General features: G+C 48.1%; 1 protein-coding gene and 1 long non-coding RNA gene across 2 annotated transcripts in view; both read right to left on the bottom strand.

Annotated features, from left to right (window-relative positions):
• The window catches only part of tbc1d32 (TBC1 domain family, member 32), a 344,636-nt gene that overhangs the window by 24,600 nt on the left and 297,119 nt on the right, over positions 1-22,917 (bottom strand). The window contains 1 exon segment of the mRNA XM_034162816.1: positions 1,965-2,153. Coding sequence (XP_034018707.1) covers positions 1,965-2,153 — 189 coding nt within the window.
• On the bottom strand, positions 9,557-21,353 carry LOC117502752. The gene is made up of 3 exons (XR_004558396.1): positions 21,043-21,353; positions 20,781-20,783; positions 9,557-9,570 (listed from the first exon to the last, which is right to left on the bottom strand). It is a non-coding gene; the product is annotated as an uncharacterized LOC117502752 (long non-coding RNA).

Here is a 22,917-nt window from a genome sequence, read left to right as displayed (position 1 = left end):
TGTGTTTTTGTAGCTCAATTGGTTTACTCAGTTTGGTTAAGTGTTGTGTTGCTATTACCATGAGTGACTTAAGTGTCATGCTCCCAGTACCATAAGCAAAATGCAAAACTTTTAATGTCTTCCCCCAGAGTCTCTGTTTGTTAATTAAAAGCACCTGCTTACAGCAGAATGCAGAGAAGACAAAAAGCTCTGTGTGCGTGTGTGCAATTTTGATCACGCACAAGCTGTGGAGAGCTGACATTTGCCGTTTGGTATGCTTATGTATTTTGGGTCAAGGATGAACGGCGCCAAAACCAAACACTGATAGGACAAATATTTTTAGAGAAGTTTCATATATTAGCTAACAACACTGAATAATGGACATTGATATTTACATTCAGGACTAACACAACAATCCAGCAGGGGGTAGTAAATCATTTATACATTTTATTTAATAAGTTCAATGTAAGTACATAATAAATATGTAAATACGTTAAAAATACATGGATGACATAAGAAACTGAAAACACTTTATTTCCATTGTGGTCCTTTTAAAAATCAAATAACAAAACAGAAGTAATAATATAATAATAATAACAATAATAATAATAATAATAATAGTGTGTATATAATAACAAGAACCTAAACAACTGATAAATACATTAAGACAGTATATTAACATTAAAAAAATTACACAATTAACAGGAAATAAAAGGGATGAGTTCTTCTAAAAACTGTTGAAGTCTAATGCCACGTTCACACCGGGAGCGACGCAAGCGACAGCAGCGACAGGTTGCCATGTAATCCCTATGTAAGGACGCGTTTTGGCACCAAGTCACGCAGCGCGATGCGATGGACGTGAATGAAGTGACGCGAGTGAAGCGATTTTGAGCGATTGGCGCGATATTGTGTCGCATCACGTCGCCTTGCCCTCCTCCCCAAGTTGAAAAACCTGAAGTTTTTCGTCTTGTTGCGCCGCGATGACCAATCAGGAACTGAATATGTATTGACGTGGAGATGTCTGGAGTGTGACTGAAGATGTGAACATGTCCTGTATCTGGTAGCAGCCTGTGAGCAAGACTTATGTCTCTTTTGTCCTTTATTTCACAATTATGACAGAGTTTTTGGAGCGAGCAGCAGTCCCGCAGCAGCCCCGCAGCAGCGGAAGCGGAGGTTATTTATTTATTTATTTTTCTCACATGCGCGCGCGAGCGAATCATTCGTGGAGATTATTTTACTTATTAACTACACAGATGTATAATAAAACAAATGGTGACTGGTTTCTAAACACAATTATGACAGAGTTTTTTGGGAAAGAGCGAGGAGCAGCCCCGCAGCAAGCAGTGGAGTTTCTTTTTTATTGTGCGCGCATAAACGGGACAGGAGGTCCTCAAACTGGGTCCTGCAGAAGCGGAAGGACCGCTGAGAGCGGCCATCATCCAGACGCAGCTCCAGCAACAAATGATGATACTCCCCGAATTGGAAGCTTTCCACAACAACTCGCTCCGTGTGATCAAGGTCCATCATGTTAAACTGACTGACAACCGGAGCCAGTGAGCGGAATGGAAGCTCCTCCTGTTTGCTGACGCACTGGGGCGAATTTTCACAGCAAAAGCAGAGCGACACACCGGGAGATAGTGGCGCGTCCGTCGCCATGCAACCCCCGTGAATTTGTGGCGTCTGGTCGCGCCCGGTGTGAACGCGGCATAAGGTTCTACAAACATTCTAGACTCACACACCATTCCAACATCATAGAAACCTTGCACAATTTCTTACCAGCCAGCTACCTATTTTGTAAACACTACCCAATCTAGAGCCTCTGGATCCCCACAGGCAACACGCTAGTTTTTTATAAAGATTGTTATAAGAAATGGATTATGAAACCAGCTGATAAGCAGTTCTATTTTAAAGTGACAGTGTGACACAATGTTCTATCCATGCAGTAAATTTGTGTGAACTGGTGTCTTTGTGTCTGTCTGTCTCACCTTGAGGAACACCTGGAGTTCTTGGGCTTGTGTACGATGCAGGATGTCTGGCATCAGATGTTTGAAAATTGCCACACACATGTAAACCTGGTAGTCAGGACCCATCACCACACAGGTGGAAATGTAGTGACAGATCTCTGGCCAATCCAGATAGTTCCAGAAACACTGGGCCAGCCACTGTATGCACACCTAAAAAAAAAAAAAAAAAGTATGTCCGTTATGTAGTATTTTTTGGGATTGTGGAGAGTTGACTGTCTTTTGACAGTTGAGTATCCAGGAACGCAGGCAAAAACTGTCAATGTGGAAAGTCAGTGTGCGTCAAGAACATGATTAACGCAAGACAGCAGGTATAAAACCAGACAATCTGGCACTGAGGAAATGTTCTAACACTGATGATAGATGCCAGTAAACAATTATACATGGAAGTGCAGAGCCCCATGAACCTGAAACACCAGAAATAGGAAGTAAAGCTCCATGAAGAGAATGTCAAAGAAGAGATGTTGGAATAAGAGCATGGGAGAAGGCCGAACACAGAGGGAACGTCATGAGAGACTGTAAGAGAAATTAACCTGTCGGAAAAACTCACAAATTCAAACTAAACAGAAACCAGAATCAAACACCAGAAACGTGATTTGTGGCAGACTACACTTTGAACTCAGACTGGTTTTATGCTTTAAATCCCATCACAAAATAACATAAATATAACAATAAAACAAAATTAACAATTTGAAAGAGGTCGATCACAGACAGTAATTTTTTGCTGAATCGAGCTTTGATCTTGTCACATATTTACACACACACACACACACACACACACACACACACACACACACACACACACACACACACACACACACACACACACACACACACACACACACACACCTATATGGTCGTGTTCTGCACGTCGTGAATTTGGCTTTGGTTCATTTCCCAGCTGTGCTTTGTCAGCTCTTCTGAAGTAATCTTTTTTGGAAATGCGTTTACTCTGAGTGGAAACGGTAAGTTCGAGCAGTGCTGAATATTGAGGTGGGATTAGGGGAAAAGAGACAACGTGCTGCATGCTAATGTTTACTCCACCAGCTGATGTCTGAGATGTGTGATCTTCATGCAGTAGCTCAACATGGCACCAAGTACGAGATTACCTGAACCAAACCTGTGTGTTCCTGCATCGAAGACACTGAAGGAAAATTTATCTGAACTGCTTTTGCAACCCAATAATGGCATTATGATTTGTCAGCAAGTAAGGTAAAGTTTTCCAAAATGCAGGCCTACAAATATAACAGAAAACTGGGATGAATACTGAATTAATTCTAAATCTGAGACTTAAACTAATATCCTCTTAGTTGTGGATAAACGACAATTATTTTCATGCTAATTCTGTTGTAAAAGTGTAGGTACACAGACCCACAACAGGGGGCGCAAATGAACGGACAATGGAATAGGTCAAATAACAACACTTTACTGTTGCGAACGTGCACAACAAATACAACAAATTACAACAATGGACAAAATCCAATTCACAATGGTGTCGTGTGGGCAGGCTCGAAGATAGGAGACGCCTCTCCAAAGTAGAACCGGAACCATACGGTTTCCTCCGCCACAGGACCCCGGGAATACTGGAGCCGCCAAGTTCCGAACTCCCAGGTGGCCACTGCCTCCGCGTGTCGGACCTGGTACTGCTGGCGAGGAACAAGAACACAATTAAACGTGGGCGCGTCTGCACCCAGCAACCTGCACGGCAGGGAAGCTACCTCCACCTCTCGTTGGAGAAAAAGTCTGCAATCACTCACAAAAATCACAAAAGTTACTGTCAAGCAGTCAGCTGAGATAATTACCTTCCAGGTAGAACGATATCTCGGCAAAGAGGTGGAGACGTCGTCCTGCTGATATACCCCTGCCGATCAGGTGATTGGTAACAGCTGTTGCCGGCGATGTGTGACAGTTGTCACCCTGGCTGCTCCTGTGAGGCGGCTGCGCCCTCTGGTGCCTGGAGCCCGCACTCCAGACAGGGCGCCCTCTGGTGGTGGGCCAGCAGTACCTCCTCTTCTGGCGGCCCACACAACAGGACCCCCCCCTCAACGGGCGCCTCCTGGCGTCCGACCAGGCTTGTCCGGGTGGCAGCGGTAGAAATCGGCCAGGAGGGCCGGGTCCAGGATGAAGCTCTTCTTCACCCAGAAGCGTTCCTCAGGTCCGTACCTCTCCCAGTCCACCAAATACTGGAAGCCCCGGCCCATCCTACGGACATCCAAAAGCCGGCGTACAGTCCAAGAGGGCTCGCCATCGATGATCCGGGCAGGAGGCGGTGCCGGGCCCGGAGTACAGAGGGGTGAGGTGTGATGTGGTTTAATCCGGGACACGTGAAATACAGGAGGGATCCCGTTCTGCTTGCCCGTTGGTCTGGGGGTGGTACCCGGATGAGAGACTCACCGTGGCCCCCAGTTCCCGGCAGAAGCTCCTCCAGACGTGCGAGGAGAACTGGGGACCACGATCGGAGACGATGTCTGTTGGGATCCCATGCAGCCGGACGACGTGGTGAACCAGGAGGTTCGCTGTCTCCTGGGCCGTCGGGAGCTTCGGGAGGGCCACGAAGTGGGCCGCCTTGGAGAATCGGTCCACTATCGTGAGGATGGTGGTGTTGCCCTGGGACAGCGGGAGGTCCGTGACAAAATCCAGGCCGATGTGGGACCAGGGGCGATGGGGCACGGGCAGCGGTTGGAGCAGACCCGAAGCCCTGCGATGGTCAGCCTTGCCCCTGGAGCAGGTGGTGCAGGCCTGGATATAATCCCGGACGTCGGCCTCTAGGGACGCCCACCAGAAGCGCTGCCGGACAACTGCCACGGTTCTTCGCACCCCTGGATGACAGGAGAGCTTAGAGCCATGACAGAAGTCCAGGACTGCAGCCCTAGCTTCTGGTGGGACGTATAGTCTGTTCTTCGGCCCAGTTCCAGGGTCCGGGCTTCGTGCCAGGGCCTCCCGGACGGTTCTCTCTACGTCCCAGGTGAGGGTGGCCACGATAGTGGACTCCGGGATGATAGGTTTCGGTGGATCCGACAACTCCGTTTTGACTTCATCTTCATGTTCCCGGGACAAGGCATCCGATCTCTGGTTCTTAGTCCCAGGACGGTAGGTGATCCGGAAGTCAAAACGGCCGAAGAACAGTGACCAGCGGGCTTGCCTGGGATTCAGCCGCTTGGCGGTCCTGATATACTCCAGGTTCCGGTGGTCAGTGAAAACCGTGAATGGCACGGACGTTCCCTCCAACAGATGTCTCCACTCTTCAAGAGCCTCTTTCACCGCAAGGAGTTCTCGATTGCCGACGTCATAGTTCCGTTCGGCCGGGGTCAACCTGCGGGAAAAATAGGCACACGGGTGAAGGACCTTATCGGTCTTCCCGCTCTGGGAAAGCACAGCTCCTATCCCTGAGTCCGAGGCGTCCACTTCAACCACTAACTGGCGACTAGGATCGGGCTGCACCAGAACGGGTGCAGACGAGAAGCGCCGTTTCAACTCCTTGAACGCGGCATCGCAACGATCCGACCAGGTGAAGGGGACTTTTGGTGAGGTCAGGGCTGTCAGGGGGCTAACTACCTGACTGTAGCCCTTAATGAACCTCCTGTAGAAATTAGCAAAGCCGAGGAACTGTTGCAGCTTCCTACGGCTTGTGGGTTGGGGCCAGTCTCTCACCGCCGCAACCTTGGCCGGATCAGGAGCGACGGAGTTGGGGGAGATGATAAACCACAGGAAGGACAAAGATGTGCGGTGGAACTCACACTTCTCGCCCTTCACAAACAGCCGGTTCTCCAACAACCGCTGCAGGACCTGACGTACATGTCGGACATGAGTCTCAGAATCCGGAGAAAAGATGAGTATATCATCTAGATATACGAAGACGAATCGGTGCAGGAAATCCCGCAAGACATCATTAACCAAAGCTTGGAACGTCGCGGGGGCGTTTGTGAGGCCGAACGGCATGACCAGGTACTCAAAGTGACCTAAGGGGGTGTTAAATGCCGTCTTCCACTCGTCTCCCTTCCGGATCCGAACCAGGTGATACGCATTTCTAAGACCCAATTTAGTGAATATTCGGGCTCCATGCAGGGGCGTGAACACTGAATCCAACAGGGGCAACGGGTATCGATTGCGAACCGTGATTTCGTTCAGCCCCCTGTAATCAATGCATGGACGAAGTCCGCCATCTTTTTTACCCACAAAGAAGAAACCTGCACCCATCGGGGAGGTGGAATTCCGGATCAACCCGGCGGCTAAAGAGTCCCGGATGTAGGTCTCCATTGATTCACGCTCAGGTCGGGAGAGGTTGTACAGCCTGCTGGACGGGAACTCACCGCCTGGAACCAAATCAATGGCACAATCATATGGACGGTGGGGGGGAAGTGTGAGCTCCAGATCCTTACTGAACACATCCACAAGGTCGTGGTACTCCACCGGCACCGTCCCTAGATTGGGCGGGACTCTGACCTCCTCCTTAGCCTGGGAACCGGGAGGAACCGAGGAACCTAAACATACCCGATGGCAGGTCTCGCTCCACTGAACCACTACCCCGGACGGCCAATCGATCCGGGGATTGTGTTTCAACATCCAGGGGAACCCTAAAATCACACGGGAGGTAGCAGGTGTCACAAAAAACTCGATCTCCTCCCGGTGATTTCCTGACACCACCAGAGTTACAGGTGGTGTCTTATGCGTGATTGGAGGGAGTAGGGAGCCATCTAGTGCCCGCACCTGCACAGGCGAGGTAAGCGCCACCAGAGGGAACCCTACCTCCCTGGCCCATCTGCTGTCTAACAGATTCCCTTCAGAGCCCGTGTCCACCAGTGCTGAGGCCTTCAGGGTTAAATCCTCATAAAGGATCGTAACTGGGAGTCGTGTGGCAATGTGGGTGTGTCCCACGTGAATGTCTCGGCCCACCCCTAGCCCAGTTTCTAGGGGCAGGCGTTGGCGTTTAACCGCTCGGGGCAGTCTCTTACCTGATGCTCTATCGAGCCACAAACGAAACACGCTCCGCTGGCCAGCCTCCTCTGTCTATCTGGTGCCCTAAATGTGGCCCTGCTCGTGTCCATAGCTTCATCAGCAGGGGGAGCTGTAACCACACGAGGCGCAGGGGCCGTGGAGCGTGGGGAGGGCGGAACGCGATCGGAACCGGAAGGGAGAGGGACGGCGCGTGCCCGGCCACGGCCTTCGTCTCGTTCCCGACGGCGTTCTTCCAACCGATTGTCTAATCGTATGACGAGATCGATAAGCCCATCTAAATCCCGCTGTTCATCCTTAGCCAGCAGGTGCTCCTTTAGAACCAATGACAGTCCGTTTACAAAGGCGGCGCGGAGGGCAGTGCTATTCCAGCCTGACCTCGCAGCCGCGATGCGGAAGTCGACTGCATAGGCAGCTGCGCTCCGGCGCCCCTGTCTCATTGACAGTAGCACGGCCGAAGTGGTCTCTCCTCTATTCGGGTGATCAAACACTGTTCTGAACTCCCTCACAAACCCATCATATGTCTGAAGGAGCCGTGAATTTTGCTCCCAGAGCGCTGTAGCCCAAGCGCGTGCCTCACCACGAAGCAGATTTATCACATAAGCTACTTTGCTAGCATCAGTCGCGTACATGACGGGACGCTGTGCGAAGACGAGCGAACACTGCATAAGGAAATCCGCGCATGTCTCCACACAGCCTCCGTACGGCTCTGGGGGGCTTATGAATGCTTCCGGGGAAGGTGGGAGGGGTCGTTGAACGACCAGTGGAACGTCACTGTTACGCACAGGGTCGACGGGAGGGAGAGCCGCAGCGGCGCCCGGAGGACGTTCTGCTCGGTCATCAAATCCAACCGAGTCGTGAAAGCGGTGAGGATCCGCTGCAACTCACCGATCACCCCTCCTGCGGACGCCTGTGCGCCCTGTTCTTCCATTGGCCGTTCAACAGCCGGTTGACGCCCCTCGGGATCCATGACGCTGGCCGAGATATCCTGTTGTGAAAGTGTAGGAACACGGACCCACAACAGGGGGCGCAAATGAACGGACAATGGAATAGGTCAAATAACAACACTTTACTGTTGCGAACGTGCACAACAAATACAACAAATTACAACAATGGACAAAATCCAATTCACAATGGTGTCGTGTGGGCAGGCTCGAAGATAGGAGACGCCTCTCCAAAGTAGAACCGGAACCATACGGTTTCCTCCGCCACAGGACCCCGGGAATACTGGAGCCGCCAAGTTCCGAACTCCCAGGTGGCCACTGCCTCCGCGTGTCGGACCTGGTACTGCTGGCGAGGAACAAGAACACAATTAAACGTGGGCGCGTCTGCACCCAGCAACCTGCACGGCAGGGGAGCTACCTCCACCTCTCGTTGGAGAAAAAGTCTGCAATCACTCACAAAAATCACAAAAGTTACTGTCAAGCAGTCAGCTGAGATAATTACCTTCCAGGTAGAACGATATCTCGGCAAAGAGGTGGAGACGTCGTCCTGCTGATATACCAATGCCGATCAGGTGATTGGTAACAGCTGTTGCCGGCGATGTGTGACAGCTGTCACCCTGGCTGCTCCTGTGAGGCGGCTGCGCCCTCTGGTGCCTGGAGCCCGCACTCCAGACAGGGCGCCCTCTGGTGGTGGGCCAGCAGTACCTCCTCTTCTGGCGGCCCACACAACAAATTCCTCTTCTTTTGAAAGCACTATGGATATGTCCTGTAAAACACAGTGTGAGAATCATGAGTCTACTTCCTCCTGTTTAACATGATAACAAATACAATTAATGAGTTTGTCTTGTAACTCCCCAAATTAAAAAGGCATATAATAGTGCAACGGATAAGAGAATATTCAGAGGGGAATCCTGCAAATGGTGATAAAAGCATCAAATTCAGCAGAAATACTCCTCAGACAATCCTCTTTTGAAAAACCCAATTGGCCACTTGAATTTTCAATCGGTGGTCAGGTAGGGGGTCAATTGAAGAATTACACAGAGGACAAAATTAAAAGATGCCCAATCATATTGAAAAATATTCCACATTATTTGCCTGATCATAAAGATTCCAAAAAGGTATAGTTTGGACTATATCATCATCATCATCAATTTTATTTATATAGCGCCAAATCACAACAAACAGTTGCCCCAAGGCGCTTTATATTGTAAGGCAAAGCCATACAATAATTACGTAAAAACCCCAACGGTCAAAACGACCCCCTGTGAGCAAGCACTTGGCGACAGTGGGAAGGAAAAACTCCCTTTTTAACAGGAAGAAACCTCCAGCAGAACAAGGCTCAGGGAGGGGCAGTCCTCTGCTGGGACTGGTTGGGGCTGAGGGAGAGAACCAAGAAAAAGACATCCTGTGGAGGGGAGCAGAGATCAATCACTGATGATTAAATGCAGAGTTGTGCATACAGAGCAAAAAGAGAAAGAAACACTCAGTGCATCATGGGAACCCCCCAGCAGTCTAAGTCTATAGCAGCATAACTAAGGGATGGTTCAGGGTCACCTGATCCAGCCCTAACTATAAGCTTTAGCAAAAAGGAAAGTTTTAAGCCTAATCTTAAAAGCAGAGAGGGTGTCTGTCTCCCTGATCCAAATTGGGAGCTGGTTCCAGAGGAGAGGAGCCTGAAAGCTGAAGGCTCTGCCTCCCATTCTACTCTTACAAACCCTAGGAACTACAAGTAAGCCTGCAGTCTGAGAGCGAAGCGCTCTATTGGGATGATATGGTACAATGAGGTCCCTAAGATAAGATGGGACCTGATTATTTAAAACCTTATAAGTAAGAAGAAGAATTTTAAATTCTATTCTAGAATTAACAGGAAGCCAATGAAGAGAGGCCAATATGGGTGAGATATGCTCTCTCCTTCTAGTCCCCGTCAGTACTCTAGCTGCAGGATTTTGAATTAACTGAAGGCTTTTCAGGGAACTTTTAGGACAACCTGATAATAATGAATTACAATAGTCCAGCCTAGAGGAAATAAATGCATGAATTAGTTTTTCAGCATCACTCTGAGACAAGACCTTTTTAATTTTAGAGATATTGCGCAAATGCAAAAAAGCAGTCCTACATATTTGTTTAATATGCGCATTGAATGACATATCCTGATCAAAAATGACTCCAAGATTTCTCACAGTATTACTAGAGGTCAGGGTAATGCCATCCAGAGTAAGGATCTCGTTAGACACCATGTTTCTAAGATTTGTGGGGCCAAGTACAATAACTAATTGGTGTGTGTCCTCTGGCTTCATGGATAGATAAAGCTGGGTATCATCTGCGTAACAATGAAAATTTAAGAAATGACGTCTAATAATACTGCCTAAGGGAAGCATGTATAAAGTGAATAAAATTGGTCCTAGCACAGAACCTTGTGGAACTCCATAATTAACCTTAGTCTGTGAAGAAGATTCCCCATTTACATGAACAAATTGTAATCTATTAGATAAATATGATTCAAACCACCGCAGCGCAGTGCCTTTAATACCTATGGCATGCTCTAATCTCTGTAATAAAATTTTATGGTCAACAGTATCAAAAGCAGCACTGAGGTCTAACAGAACAAGCACAGAAATGAGTCCACTGTCTGAGGCCATAAGAAGATAATTTGTAACCTTCACTAATGCTGTTTCTGTACTATGATGAATTCTAAAACCTGACTGAAACTCTTCAAATAGACCATTCCTCTGCAGATGATCAGTTAGCTGTTTTACAACTACCCTTTCAAGATTTTTTGAGAGAAAAGGAAGGTTGGAGATTGGCCTATAATTAGCTAAGATAGCTGGGTCAAGTGATGGCTTTTTAAGTAATGGTTTAATTACTGCCACCTTAAAAGCCTGTGGTACATGGCCAACTAATAAAGATAGATTGATCATATTTAAGATCGAAGCATTAAATAATGGCAGGGCTTCCTTGAACAGCCTGGTAGGAATGGGGTCTAATAGACATGTTGATGGTTTGGATGAAGTAACTAATGAAAATAACTCAGACAGAACAATCTGAGAGAAAGAGTCTAACCAAATACCGGCATCACTGAAAGCAGCCAAAGATAACGATACGTGTTTGGGATGGTTATGAGTAATTTTTTCTCTAATAGTTAAAATTTTATTAGCAAAGAAAGTCATGAAGTCATTACTAGTTAAAGTTAAAGGAATACTCGGCTCAATAGAGCTCTGACTCTTTGTCAGCCTGGCTACAGTGCTGAAAAGAAACCTGGGGTTGTTCTTATTTTCTTCAATTAGTGATGAGTAGTAAGATGTCCTAGCTTTACGGAGGGCTTTTTTATAGAGCAACAGACTCTTTTTCCAGGCTAAGTGAAGATCTTCTAAATTAGTGAGACGCCATTTCCTCTCCAACTTACGGGTTATCTGCTTTAAGCTGCGAGTTTGTGAGTTATACCACGGAGTCAGGCACTTCTGATTTAAAGCTCTCTTTTTCAGAGGAGCTACAGCATCCAAAGTTGTCTTCAATGAGGATGTAAAACTACTGACGAGATACTCTATCTCACTTACAGAGTTTAGGTAGCTACTCTGCACTGTGTTGGTATATGGCATTAGAGAACATAAAGAAGGAATCATATCCTTAAACCTAGTTACAGTGCTTTCTGAAAGACTTCTAGTGTAATGAAACTTATTCCCCACTGCTGGGTAGTCCATCAGAGTAAATGTAAATGTTATTAAGAAATGATCAGACAGAAGGGAGTTTTCAGGGAATACTGTTAAGTCTTCAATTTCCATACCATAAGTCAGAACAAGATCTAAGATATGATTAAAGTGGTGGGTGGACTCATTTACATTTTGAGCAAAGCCAACTGAGTCTAATAATAGATTAAATGCAGTGTTGAGGCTGTCATTCTCAGCATCTGTGTGGATGTTAAAATCGCCCACTATAATTATCTTATCTGAGCTAAGCACTAAGTCAGATAAAAGGTCTGAAAATTCACAGAGAAACAACAAATAAAACTGGTTTTTGGGACTTCCAATTTGGATGGACAAGACTAAGAGTCAAGCTTTCAAATGAATTAAAGCTCTGTCTGGGTTTTTGATTAATTAATAAGCTGGAATGGAAGATTGCTGCTAATCCTCCGCCTCGGCCCGTGGCAGTTAGTGTGACTCAGGGGTGTTGACTCATTTAAACTAACATATTCATCCTGCTGTAACCAGGTTTCTGTAAGGCAGAATAAATCAATATGTTGATCAATTATTATATCATTTACTAACAGGAACTTAGAAGAGAGAGACCTAATGTTTAATAGACCACATTTAACTGTTTTAGTCTGTGGTGCAGTTGAAGGTGCTATATTATTTTTTCTTTTTGAATTTTTATGCTTAAATAGATTTTTGCTGGTTATTGGTGGTCTGGGAGCAGGCACCGTCTCTACGGGGATGGGGTAATGAGGGGATGGCAGGGGGAGAGAAGCTGCAGAGAGGTGTGTAAGACTACAACTCTGCTTCCTGGTCCCAACCCTGGATAGTCACGGTTTGGAGGATTTAAGAAAATTGGCCAGATTTCTAGAAATGAGAGCTGCTGCATCCAAAGTGGGATGGATGCCGTCTCTCCTAACAACACCAGGTTTTCCCCAGAAGCTTTGCCAATTATCTATGAAGCCCACCTCATTTTTTGGACACCACTCAGACAGCCAGCAATTCAAGGAGAACATGCGGCTAAACATGTCACTCCCGGTCCGATTGGGGAGGGGCCCAGAGAAAACTACAGAGTCCAACATTGTTTTTGCAAAGTTACACACCGATTCAATGTTAATTTTAGTGACCTCCGATTGGCGTAACCGGGTGTCATTACTGCCGACCTGAATTACAATCTTACCAAATTTACGCTTAGCCTTAGCCAGCAGTTTCAAATTTCCTTCAATGTCGCCTGCTCTGGCCCCCGAAAGACAATTGACTATGGTTGCTGGTGTCGCTAACTTCACATTTCTCAAAACAGAGTCACCAATAACCAGAGTTTGATCCTCGGCGGGTGTGTCGCCGAGTGGGGAAAAACGGTTAGAAATGTGAACGGGTTGGCGGTGTACATGGGGCTTCTGTTTAGGGCTACGCTTCCTCCTCACAGTCACCCAGCCGGCCTGCTTTCCCGGCTGCTCGGGATCTGCCAGAGGGAAACTAACGGCGGCTAAGCTACCTTGGTCCGCACCGACTACAGGGGCCTGGCTAGCTGTAGAATTTTCCACGGTGCGGAGCCGAGTCTCCAATTCGCCCAGCCTGGCGTCCAAAGCTACGAATATGCTACACTTATTACAAGTACCATTACTGCTAAAGGAGGCTGAGGAATAACTAAACATTTCACACCCAGAGCAGAAAAGTGCGGGAGAGACAGGAGAAGCCGCCATGCTAAACCGGCTAAGAGCTAGTAGCTGCGCTAAGCTAGCGGATTCCTAAAAACACACAAAGTGAATAATGTGTAAATAATTTAGAGGTGATTCAGCAGAGGGAGTGCTTTAGTTAAGGCACGTGAAGATTACACTGTGAAGCAAATCGTTATCTAGGTAACTAGAGCAATCTAAGTGCGCAGATTAAACACCTAACAGATGCAGCAAAACACCACTGTGCTCCGGAACAGGAAGTGATACAATACCGCAGTGAGAGCCAACCACCAGTAGAGGCATATGTGACTGAATTCTATGGAGTTACGAGATAAAAACAGCAAGAATGGTGACAAAGATGTTGGGAAAGTGTAGTGACACGGACCCACAACAGGGGGAACGGACAATGGATGAGTCAAAAAGTACAACACTTTACTGTTAGCCTCCAGCTGCGGATAATCTCACACACGCCTGCAAACAATTTCAAGAACAACACGTATCCATGGTAATACAATTGTACGGCTGAGAATTTACCTAAAAGGTAGTTGATACCTCAGCAGGTGGAGTTGCTGCCCCGCTTTTAAGGTGATGGTGATGATGAGTGACAGCTGGTGCTTGTTGATGAGTGACAGCTGTCACTCCCGGTTGCTCCGGCGCCCTCTCGTGCCTGAAGCCCGCACTTCAGGCAGGGCGCCCTCTGGTGGTGGGCCAGCAGTACCTCCTCTTCACTGACCCACACAACAGGACCCCCCCCCTCAACGGGCGCCTCCTGGCGCCCGACCCGGCTTGTCGGGGTGACGTGTGTAGAAGTTGGCCAGGAGGGCCGGGTCCAGGATGAAGCTCCTCTTCACCCAGGAGGGTTCCTCAGGTCCATACCCCTCCCAGTCCACTAAGTACTGGAATCCCTGGCCCTTTCGACGGACGTCCAAGCCAGCTCCCCGTCGATGATCCGGGCAGGAGGCGACGCCGGTCCGGGAACACAGAGGGGTGAGGTGTGGTATGGTTTGAGTCTGGAGACATGGAATATGGGGTGGATCCGCAGTGAAGCGCTTCAATGCGGCCGGACTGAGGACCTTGAGGACTGTGAAGGGGCCGATGTATCTGTCCTTCAGTTTTGGGGAGTCAACCTAGAGAGGAATGTCCTTCGTGGATAACCACACCTCCTGCCCGGGTTGATATGCAGGGGCAGGTGAACGCCGGCGGTCTGCATGGGCCTTAGCCCTCGTCCGGGCCTTCAGTAAAGCAGAACGGGCGGTGCGCCACACCCGACGGCATCGCCGAGGGCACACCGACCTCTCCCTCCACAACGGGAAACAATGGGGGCTGGTACCCCAGACACACCTCAAACGGGGAGATGCCGGTGGCGGAGGACACTTGACTGTTATGCGCGTACTCGATCCAGGCCAGATGTTCACTCCAGGCCGTCGGGTGCGCGGATGTTACACAGCGTAGGGCCTGCTCCAGTTCCTGGTTGGCCCGTTCTGCCTGTCCGTTCGTCTGGGGGTGATACCCGGACGAGAGGCTCACGGGGGCCTCCAGTTCCCTGCAGAAACTCCTCCAGACTTGAAAGGAGAACTGGGGACCACGATCCGAAATGATGTCCGTTGGCCCTGGCTTCTGGTGGGACGTACAGACGGTTCTTCGGGCCGTTTCCCGGGTCGGGGTTCCGTGCCAGGGCCTCCCGGACGGTCTTCTCCACGTCCCAGGTGAGGGTGGCCACGATAGTGGACTCGAGTAGGATGGGTTCCGGTGGATCCGACAGCTAGGTCTTGACTTCCTCTTCGTGAACCCGGGACAAGGCGTCAGATCTTTGATTCTTGGTCCCGGGGCGGTAGGTGATCCGGAAGTCAAAACGCCCGAAAAATAGGCACATGGGTGGAGAACCTTGTCGAACTCTCTGCTCTGGGACAACACGGCTCCTATGCCTGAGTCAGAGGCGTCCATTTCAACCACGAACTGGCGGCTAGGATCGGGCTGCACCAGAACTGGTGCAGTCAAGAACCGGCATTTCAACTCCCTAAACGCGGCCTCGCACCAATCAGACCAGGTGAAGGGGACTTTGGAGGAGGTCAGGGCTGTCAAGGGGCTAACCACCTGACTGTACCCCTTAATGAACCTCCTGTAGAAATTTGCAAAGCCGAGGAACTGTTGCAGCTTCCTACGGCTTGTTGGTTGGGGCCAATCGCTCACCGACGCAACCTTGGCCGGATCAGGGGCAACGGAGTTGGAGGAGATGATAAACCCCAGGAAGGACAAAGAAGTGCGGTGGAACTCGCACTTCTCGCCCTTCACAAACAGCTGGTTCTCCAACAACCGCTGCAGGACCTGACGTACATGCTGAACATGGGTCACAGGATCCGGGGAAAAGATGAGTATATCATCCAGATATACGAAGACGAATCGGTGCAGGAAGTCCCGCATGACGTCATTTACCAAAGCTTGGAACGTCGCGGGGGCGTTAGTTAGGCTGAACGGCATGACCAGGTACTCAAAGTGACCTAAGGGGGTGTTAAATGCCGTCTTCCATTCGTCTTCCTTCCGGATCCGAACCAGGTGGTACGCATTCCTAAGATCCAGCTTTTGAAGATTTTGGCTCCATGCAGGGGCGTGAATCTAACAGGGGCAACGGGTATCGATTGCGAACCGTAATCTCGTTCAGCCCTCTGTAATCAATGCATGGACGGAGTCCGCCGTCTTTCTTGCCCACAAAAAAGAAACCAGCACCCATCGGGGAGGTGGAGTTTCGGATCAGCCCGGCAGCTAATGAGTCGCGGATGTAGGTTTCCATTGATTCACGCTCTGGACGTGAGAGGTTGTACAGCCTGCTGGATGGGTACTCAACGCCCGGGATCAAATCAATGGCGCAATCATACGAGTGAGTGCCAGATCTTTGCTGAAGACGTCAGCAAGATCATGGTACTCCTCGGGCACCACCGTCAGATTGGGGGGGACTTTAACCTCCTCATTAGCAGTCAAACCGGGGGGAACCGAGGATCCTAAACACTCCCGGTGGCAGGTTTCGCTCCACTGAGCCACAACCCCAGACAGCCAGTCAATCCGGGGATTGTGTTTTATCATCCACGGGAAGCCCAAAGTCACGCGGGAGGTAGAAGGAGTCACATAAAACTCAATCTCCTCCCGATGATTCCCAGACACTACCAGAGTTACAGGAAGTGTCTTGTGTGTGATTAAAGGGACAAGGGTGCCATCTAGTGCCCGCACCTTCAATGGTGAAGGGAGCGTCACCAGAGGGAGCCCTACTTCCCTTGCCCATCTGCTGTCCAGCAGATTCCTTTCAGACCCCGTGTCCACCAGTGCTGGGGCTTGAAGGGTTAAATCCCCACTCAGGATTGTAACTGGGAGACGTGCAGAAATGCCTGTATGTCCCACGTGAATGTCTTGGCCCACCCTTAGCCCAGTTTCTAAGGGCGGGTGTTGGTGTTTAACCGCTTGGGGCAGTCTCTCTGCTGATGCTCGCTTGAGCCGCAGACAAAACACTCCCTGTGGGCCAGTCTCCTCTGTCTGTTAGAAGTTCTTAATTTGGTCCTGCTCGTGTCCATAGCATCGTCAGCAGGGGGAGCTGTTGCCACACGGAGCACTGAGGCTGTGGAGCGTGGGGAGGGCGGAACCTTTTCGGACCCGGAAGGGAGAGGGACGGCGCGTGCCCAGCCACGGCCTTCGTCTCGCTCCCGACGGCGTTCCTCTAACCGATTGTTTAATCGTATAACTAGATCAATAAGCCCGTCCAAATCCCGCGGCTCATCCTTAGCCACCAGGTGCTCCTTCAGTACTGACAACAGTCCGTTTACAAAGGCTGCGCGGAGCGCTGTAGCATTCCAGTTGGACCTCGCAGCCGCGATGCGGAAGTCGACTGCATACTCGGCTGCGCTCCGACGCCCCTGTCTCATAGACAGCAACACTGTTGAAGCGGTCTCGCCTCTATTTGGGTGATCAAAGACTGTTCTGAACTCCCTCACAAACCCGGTATATGTTGTTAGGAGCTGTGAATTTTGCTCCCAAAGCACCGTAGCCCAGGCGCGTGCCTCACTTCGAAGCAAATTAACCACATAAGCCACCCAGCTAGAGTCTGACGCGTACATTACCGGACGCTGTGCAAAGACGAGCGAACACTGCATCAAGAAGTCTGCGCACGTCTCGACACAGCCTCCGTACGGCTCCGGGGGACTTATGTATGCTTCAGGGGATGAAGGGGGGGTTCGCTGAACGACCATTGGGACGTCTATATTCGGCACCAGGACAGCAGGAGGAGGAGTTGGAGCAGCGCCCTGTGCGCGCGCTTCCACCTGTGCGGTGAGAGCCTCCATCCTGCGATTGAGAATGATATTCTGCTCGGTCATTAGATCCAACCGAGCAGTGAAGGCGGTGAGGATTTGCTGCAACTCATCTACCATGCCTCCCGCTGGTGCCTGTGCACCCTGCTCTTCCATTGGTTGTCCAACAGATGGTTGACGCCCCTCGGAATCCATGACGCTGGCCGAGATATCCTGTTAGGAAAGTGTAGTGACACGGACCCACAACAGGGGGCGTAAAAGAACGGACAATGGATGAGTCAAAAAGTACAACATTTTACTGTTGTGAAACGTGCACAACGGAATACAGACAGATGCAGAATTTGGATTACAGTCAAATATACAAGGGTGACGTGTGGGCAGGCTCGAGGATAGGAGACAACCGTCCAGAGAAGAGCCAGGCCCCACACGATTTCCACTGCCACCGGATCTGGAACACGCCGGAGCCGCCAAGTCCCGAATCCCCAGGTGGCCACCATCTCCAGCTGTCAGATCTGGTACTGCTGGCAGGGCAGAAAACAGTCAATGGTGAGTGTGTGAAAACACACCCAGTAAACAGTCAGCAAATGTCCTCTTCTGTCGGTAGGTGGGCAACACACCTCCACCTCCCGATCACAATCACATGCAGTGTGTTACTTATCCGGTGAGGAGCGAAAACCGTCGTCTCCTCCTCGGTTCCACCGACTCAGCCTCCAGCTGCGGATAATCTCACACACGCCTGCAAACAATTTCAAGAACACGTATCCGTGGTAATACAATTGTACGGCTGAGAATTTACCTAAAAGGTAGTCGATATCTCGGCAGCGAGGTGGAGTTGCTGCCCGGCTTTTAAGGTGATGGTGATGATGAGTGACAGCTGGTGCTTGTTGATGAGTGAAGCTGTCACTCCCGGTTGCTCTGGCACCCTCTCGTGCCTGAAGCCCGCACTTCAGGCAGGGCGCCCTCTGGTGGTGGGCCAGCAGTACCTCCTCTTCAGCGACCCACACAACAAAAGGTCAGTTTCATTTTGTACAGGGGTCAAAAGTTAAAGTTGCTCCAATTTTGGTAAAAAGTTAACACAGTTTTAAAAAGGAATAGTTTGGACCATGTATCATCCTTACTAATCACGTTAAGGGGGAACAAATGTCACATGTCATAGAATCCAATAGATGTAGACCTTGTTTGACCTTTACTTTGGAGACCAAGAATTCAACACTGTCAAACTCTTCCATTTATTAATCCTATTAGCTCAACCAATATTGAGCTAATAGGGGATAAAAACAGCAAGAATGGTGACCTTTGGCACCATTCTTGCTGTTTTTATCCCGTAACTCCATAGAATTCAGTCACAGATAGTCCAAACTATACCTTTTTGGAATCTTTATGATCAGGCAAATAATGTGGAATATTTTTCAATATGATTGGAGCATCTTTTAATTTTGACCTCTGTGTAATTCTTCAATTGACCCCTACCTGACCACCGATTGAAAAGTCAAGTGGCCAATCGTTTTTTTCAAAAGCGGAGTGTCTAAGGATTATTTCTGCCGAATCTGATGCTTTTATTACCATTTGCATGATTGTTTCACTTATCTGCTGCACTATAACGAGGAAAAAAAAAATTTAAGTTTGCTCAACTTTGATGTAACAGAGCAAAAGACAAGTTTGTCTTCCTTATGCAATATCCATAGTCCTGTCTGCCATGTGCCCGGTATACCACATTATTTGTCTGGTCATAAAGATGCCAAAAATGTGTAGTTTGGACTATCTGTGACTAAATGTCATGGAGTTACGGGGTAAAAACAGCAAAAATGGTGACAAAGGCCAATTTCAATTTGTACAGGGTCAAAAGTTAAAGTAGTTCCAATTTTGGTAAAAAGTAATGAAAATTACTGATTGAGTTAATAGGGTTTTAAAAGTGAATAGTTTGCACAATGTGTCATGCTTAGTAATAATGTTACAGGGCAACATATGTCATATTTCACAGAATCCAATGAACATCGACCTTATTTGACCTTTACTTTGGAGACCAAGAATTCAACATGGTCAAAAATATTTATTAATCCTATTAGAGATCTGAAAATGGCTGTGCACCGACGCTCCCCATCCAAACTGATGGAGCTTGAGAGGTGCTGCAAAGAGGAATGGACAAAAATGCCCAAAGATAGGTGCAACAAGCTTCCGGCATCATATTCAAGAAGATTTGAGGCTGTAATTGCTGCGAAAGGTGCATCAACAGAGTATTGAGCAAAGGCTGTGAATACTTGTGTACAAGTGATTTTTGTTTTTTATTTTTAGTAAATTTGCAAAAAAAAAAAAAAAAAACTTTGTCATGTTGTCATTATGGGGTGTTGTGTGTAGAAATTTGAAGAAAAAAATTTTACTCCATTTTGGAATAAGGCTGTAACATAACAAAATGTGGAAAAAGTGAAGTGCTGTGAATACTTTATGGATGCACAGTATGTATTTTTAAAGCCCATCATAAACCCTGTTGCTCACAAAGGAGGCATTCATCTCATGCTGATGTTAGGTGCAAAGCTGTCACCTTGACTACGTACCTAACGCCAAGCTAGTGCCAAACCAATTATACAACATATTATAAACACTGTTGATATATTAATATAAAGAAACAGAAATTAGATTTTCAGAGATTAGATACATCTTAAACCGTAACAAAGGCAAGGAAGTACTGCATCCACGCAGCTCTTTATTTTTAAGCCTGCAGGCAGGAAAACACTTGTTATGTATGTAAGTTCCTACAAGGTCTTTCCAACAGCTTCTGTTTTCTGAGTGTACTGGCAAAACATGCTTTTCTTAGTTGTTAGTGCTCTCGTGTGAAAGAGCTCAGGGGCAGAGCTGAGTGTTGGTGTATTCTTGAGGCATCCTTTATGTCCCAGTACTACTGCTATAAAAAGACTTTTAGATCCGTTACCAGCTCACGATCTGTACAGAGAACCAGAGATGGCAACAATATTGGTTTGATAATGCACTGTATGTCTCCTTATGAGGTTTTCATGTACCCTAGCCCAAACATTCTTTCTTGTCAACCTATACAGGCCCTGAGACCCATCAAAGACCCATCAGCCCCCCTTTTTTGGTTTTTAAAGCAAAGAAATTAAATCACATCTTGAATCTTTCCTGTGCCATCTGGCAAACTGCAGCAGATGCCTCATGTTTTCTTTGTAACTGAGTCCTCTGTATGGCTCGAACAGGAAGCTGCTACCGGTGAAGCAACAGACTACATCTGTACAATCCCATTTTATCCAACTGCACCAATGGAAAGCTTCCCTCACTATTTTGCTTTGTTTACTATGACTGTGTTGTTGAAGTGGACCTCCTCTACTATTTTAATTTGTGACTAACTCAGGTCAGGTCAGGTCTGGGAAGATAAGCTGGTGCCGCATCCATCACACTACAAAACTGCCTAGGATCCTGTGGATGGCAACCATCCAGGCAGAAAACTGGTCCACCCCCACCTCTTGAAAGTACCCATCTACTTGCAGCGTATCATCCAGACAGCAGAGAAGGTGATCAACTGCAATCTGCCATCCCTACAGGACCTGTATACCTCCAGGGCCCTGAGGCGAGCAAGGAAGATAGTGGCTGATCCCTTTCACCCAGGACACAAACTTTTTGTCACCCTCCCCTCTGGCAGATAGCTGAGATCCATCAGGACCTAAACCTCAAGACACAAAAACAGCTTCTTTCCATCCACAGCTAGACTTATAAATAATGCTAGAGACCCCTATTTACCCTTCCTTCCCCCACAACGCCCACAAAGTACAGATTGATCATCCCTGCACTGAAACGTACTGTTCATCTGCATGGCTTTGCAGACCCATTCCATGTTATATGTATTTGACAGTGAACATAGTTTGTCTATTTGATTCTTTTACTTCTTAAAGAAGTATTTTTTTTCATTTTCTTTTAATTGTTTATGCACCAATGACACCAGATCAAATTCCTTGTATGTGAGAACTTACTGGGCAATAATAATCTGATTCTGATCTGCCACAGCCAAGTGAAAGGTGGGAGGCACTGGGGCTGTGAGCACAGTAGGCAGTGGACCAAGGGGCCTATCCATCACTTTTATGACTACCATGTGGAGGACATGAAACCTTTATAAATGATGCCTACAGAGTGAAACAGAGTATAACAATGAACAGTGTGCACGTCCCCTGAACATATATTTCTGGTGCCCTTCTGAGTGCATATGCAAAAACAGTATGTTCATTCATTCAACACTTGCACACAGGTGGCACAGTGACTCAGTGGTTACCACTGTTGACTCGCAGTGAGAAGGTCCCAGGTTTACTTCCCACCTGGTCCTTTCTGTGTGGTTTTTGCATATTCTCCCCATGTTCACGTAGGTCCTCTCCAGGTGCTGTTATGCTCCCATCCTCTGCATATAGTGATGAACTTTGGACAATGACCAGAGGAACGAGGTTGCGGATACAAGCGGTGGACATTAGGTTCCTCCGTTGGGTGTCTGGTTTCACAATCAGGGACAGAGTGAGAAGCTCGAATACCTGTGAGGGACTCGGGGTAGAGCCCCTGGTTCTTAGCATCTAAAGGAGCCAGCAAAGGTGGTTTGAGCATCTGGTGAGGATGTCTCCTGGTCATATCCCTAGGGAAGTCTTTCAGGCCCATCCAACTGGGAGGAGACCCCAGGGAAAAACCAGGACAGGCTGGAGGGATTAAATTTCTCATCTGGCTTGAGAACACCTTGGGATCCCCAGGAAGGGTGAGGGGACTTGATCAAGGATAGGGAAGTGTGGGATGAGCTGCTTGGTCTACTATTACCACGACCAAGATAAGTGGCAGAAAAGGAATGAATGAATATTGCACAGGGAGGTATTCATTTCTGCTGAGTGCTGTATATTGTCTATCCCTCGGGTTGATGGTGTGCATGATGACTGACATTAAGAGAACGGGTTGATGGGCCAGTTCTAGCCTGCTGTGTTAAGGTGGACCGGTAGAAATAATAATAGGTGGAACATGGGTTTGTAAATTCAATCTGGCGCTCTCAAAATGTGATGACGCACGGCAGTTCGGAAAAAATGGCTGAATCTCTGATTAACCCTCAAGCAACCAAGTGGGATCATTTATGACCCCGGGCATTTATTTTTGTGGACCATTTTTCTCATTTTAAATCAGAAAACTGTGAATTCATCAATCTATTTGTCCTGCATTTGTTCACAGAATTTTGCAAGGATCGGTCAATTCATGCGGCAAGTAAAATCCAAACTTGCGCAGGGTCACTTATGACCCAGAGAAGATCCACGAGGTTTTCGACATTATCGCTTCAGATGGTATTGTAATTTGCCAACTCTAATCATTATATTTTACTGTTTTACAGGGAAGCCTGGCCA

Source organism: Thalassophryne amazonica, chromosome 21 (assembly GCF_902500255.1).
Source record: "Thalassophryne amazonica chromosome 21, fThaAma1.1, whole genome shotgun sequence".
In the NCBI taxonomy this organism is placed as follows: domain Eukaryota; kingdom Metazoa; phylum Chordata; class Actinopteri; order Batrachoidiformes; family Batrachoididae; genus Thalassophryne; species Thalassophryne amazonica.
Note: the sequence above shows the minus strand (reverse complement) of the source record. Positions and strands in the feature narration are given on the sequence as shown.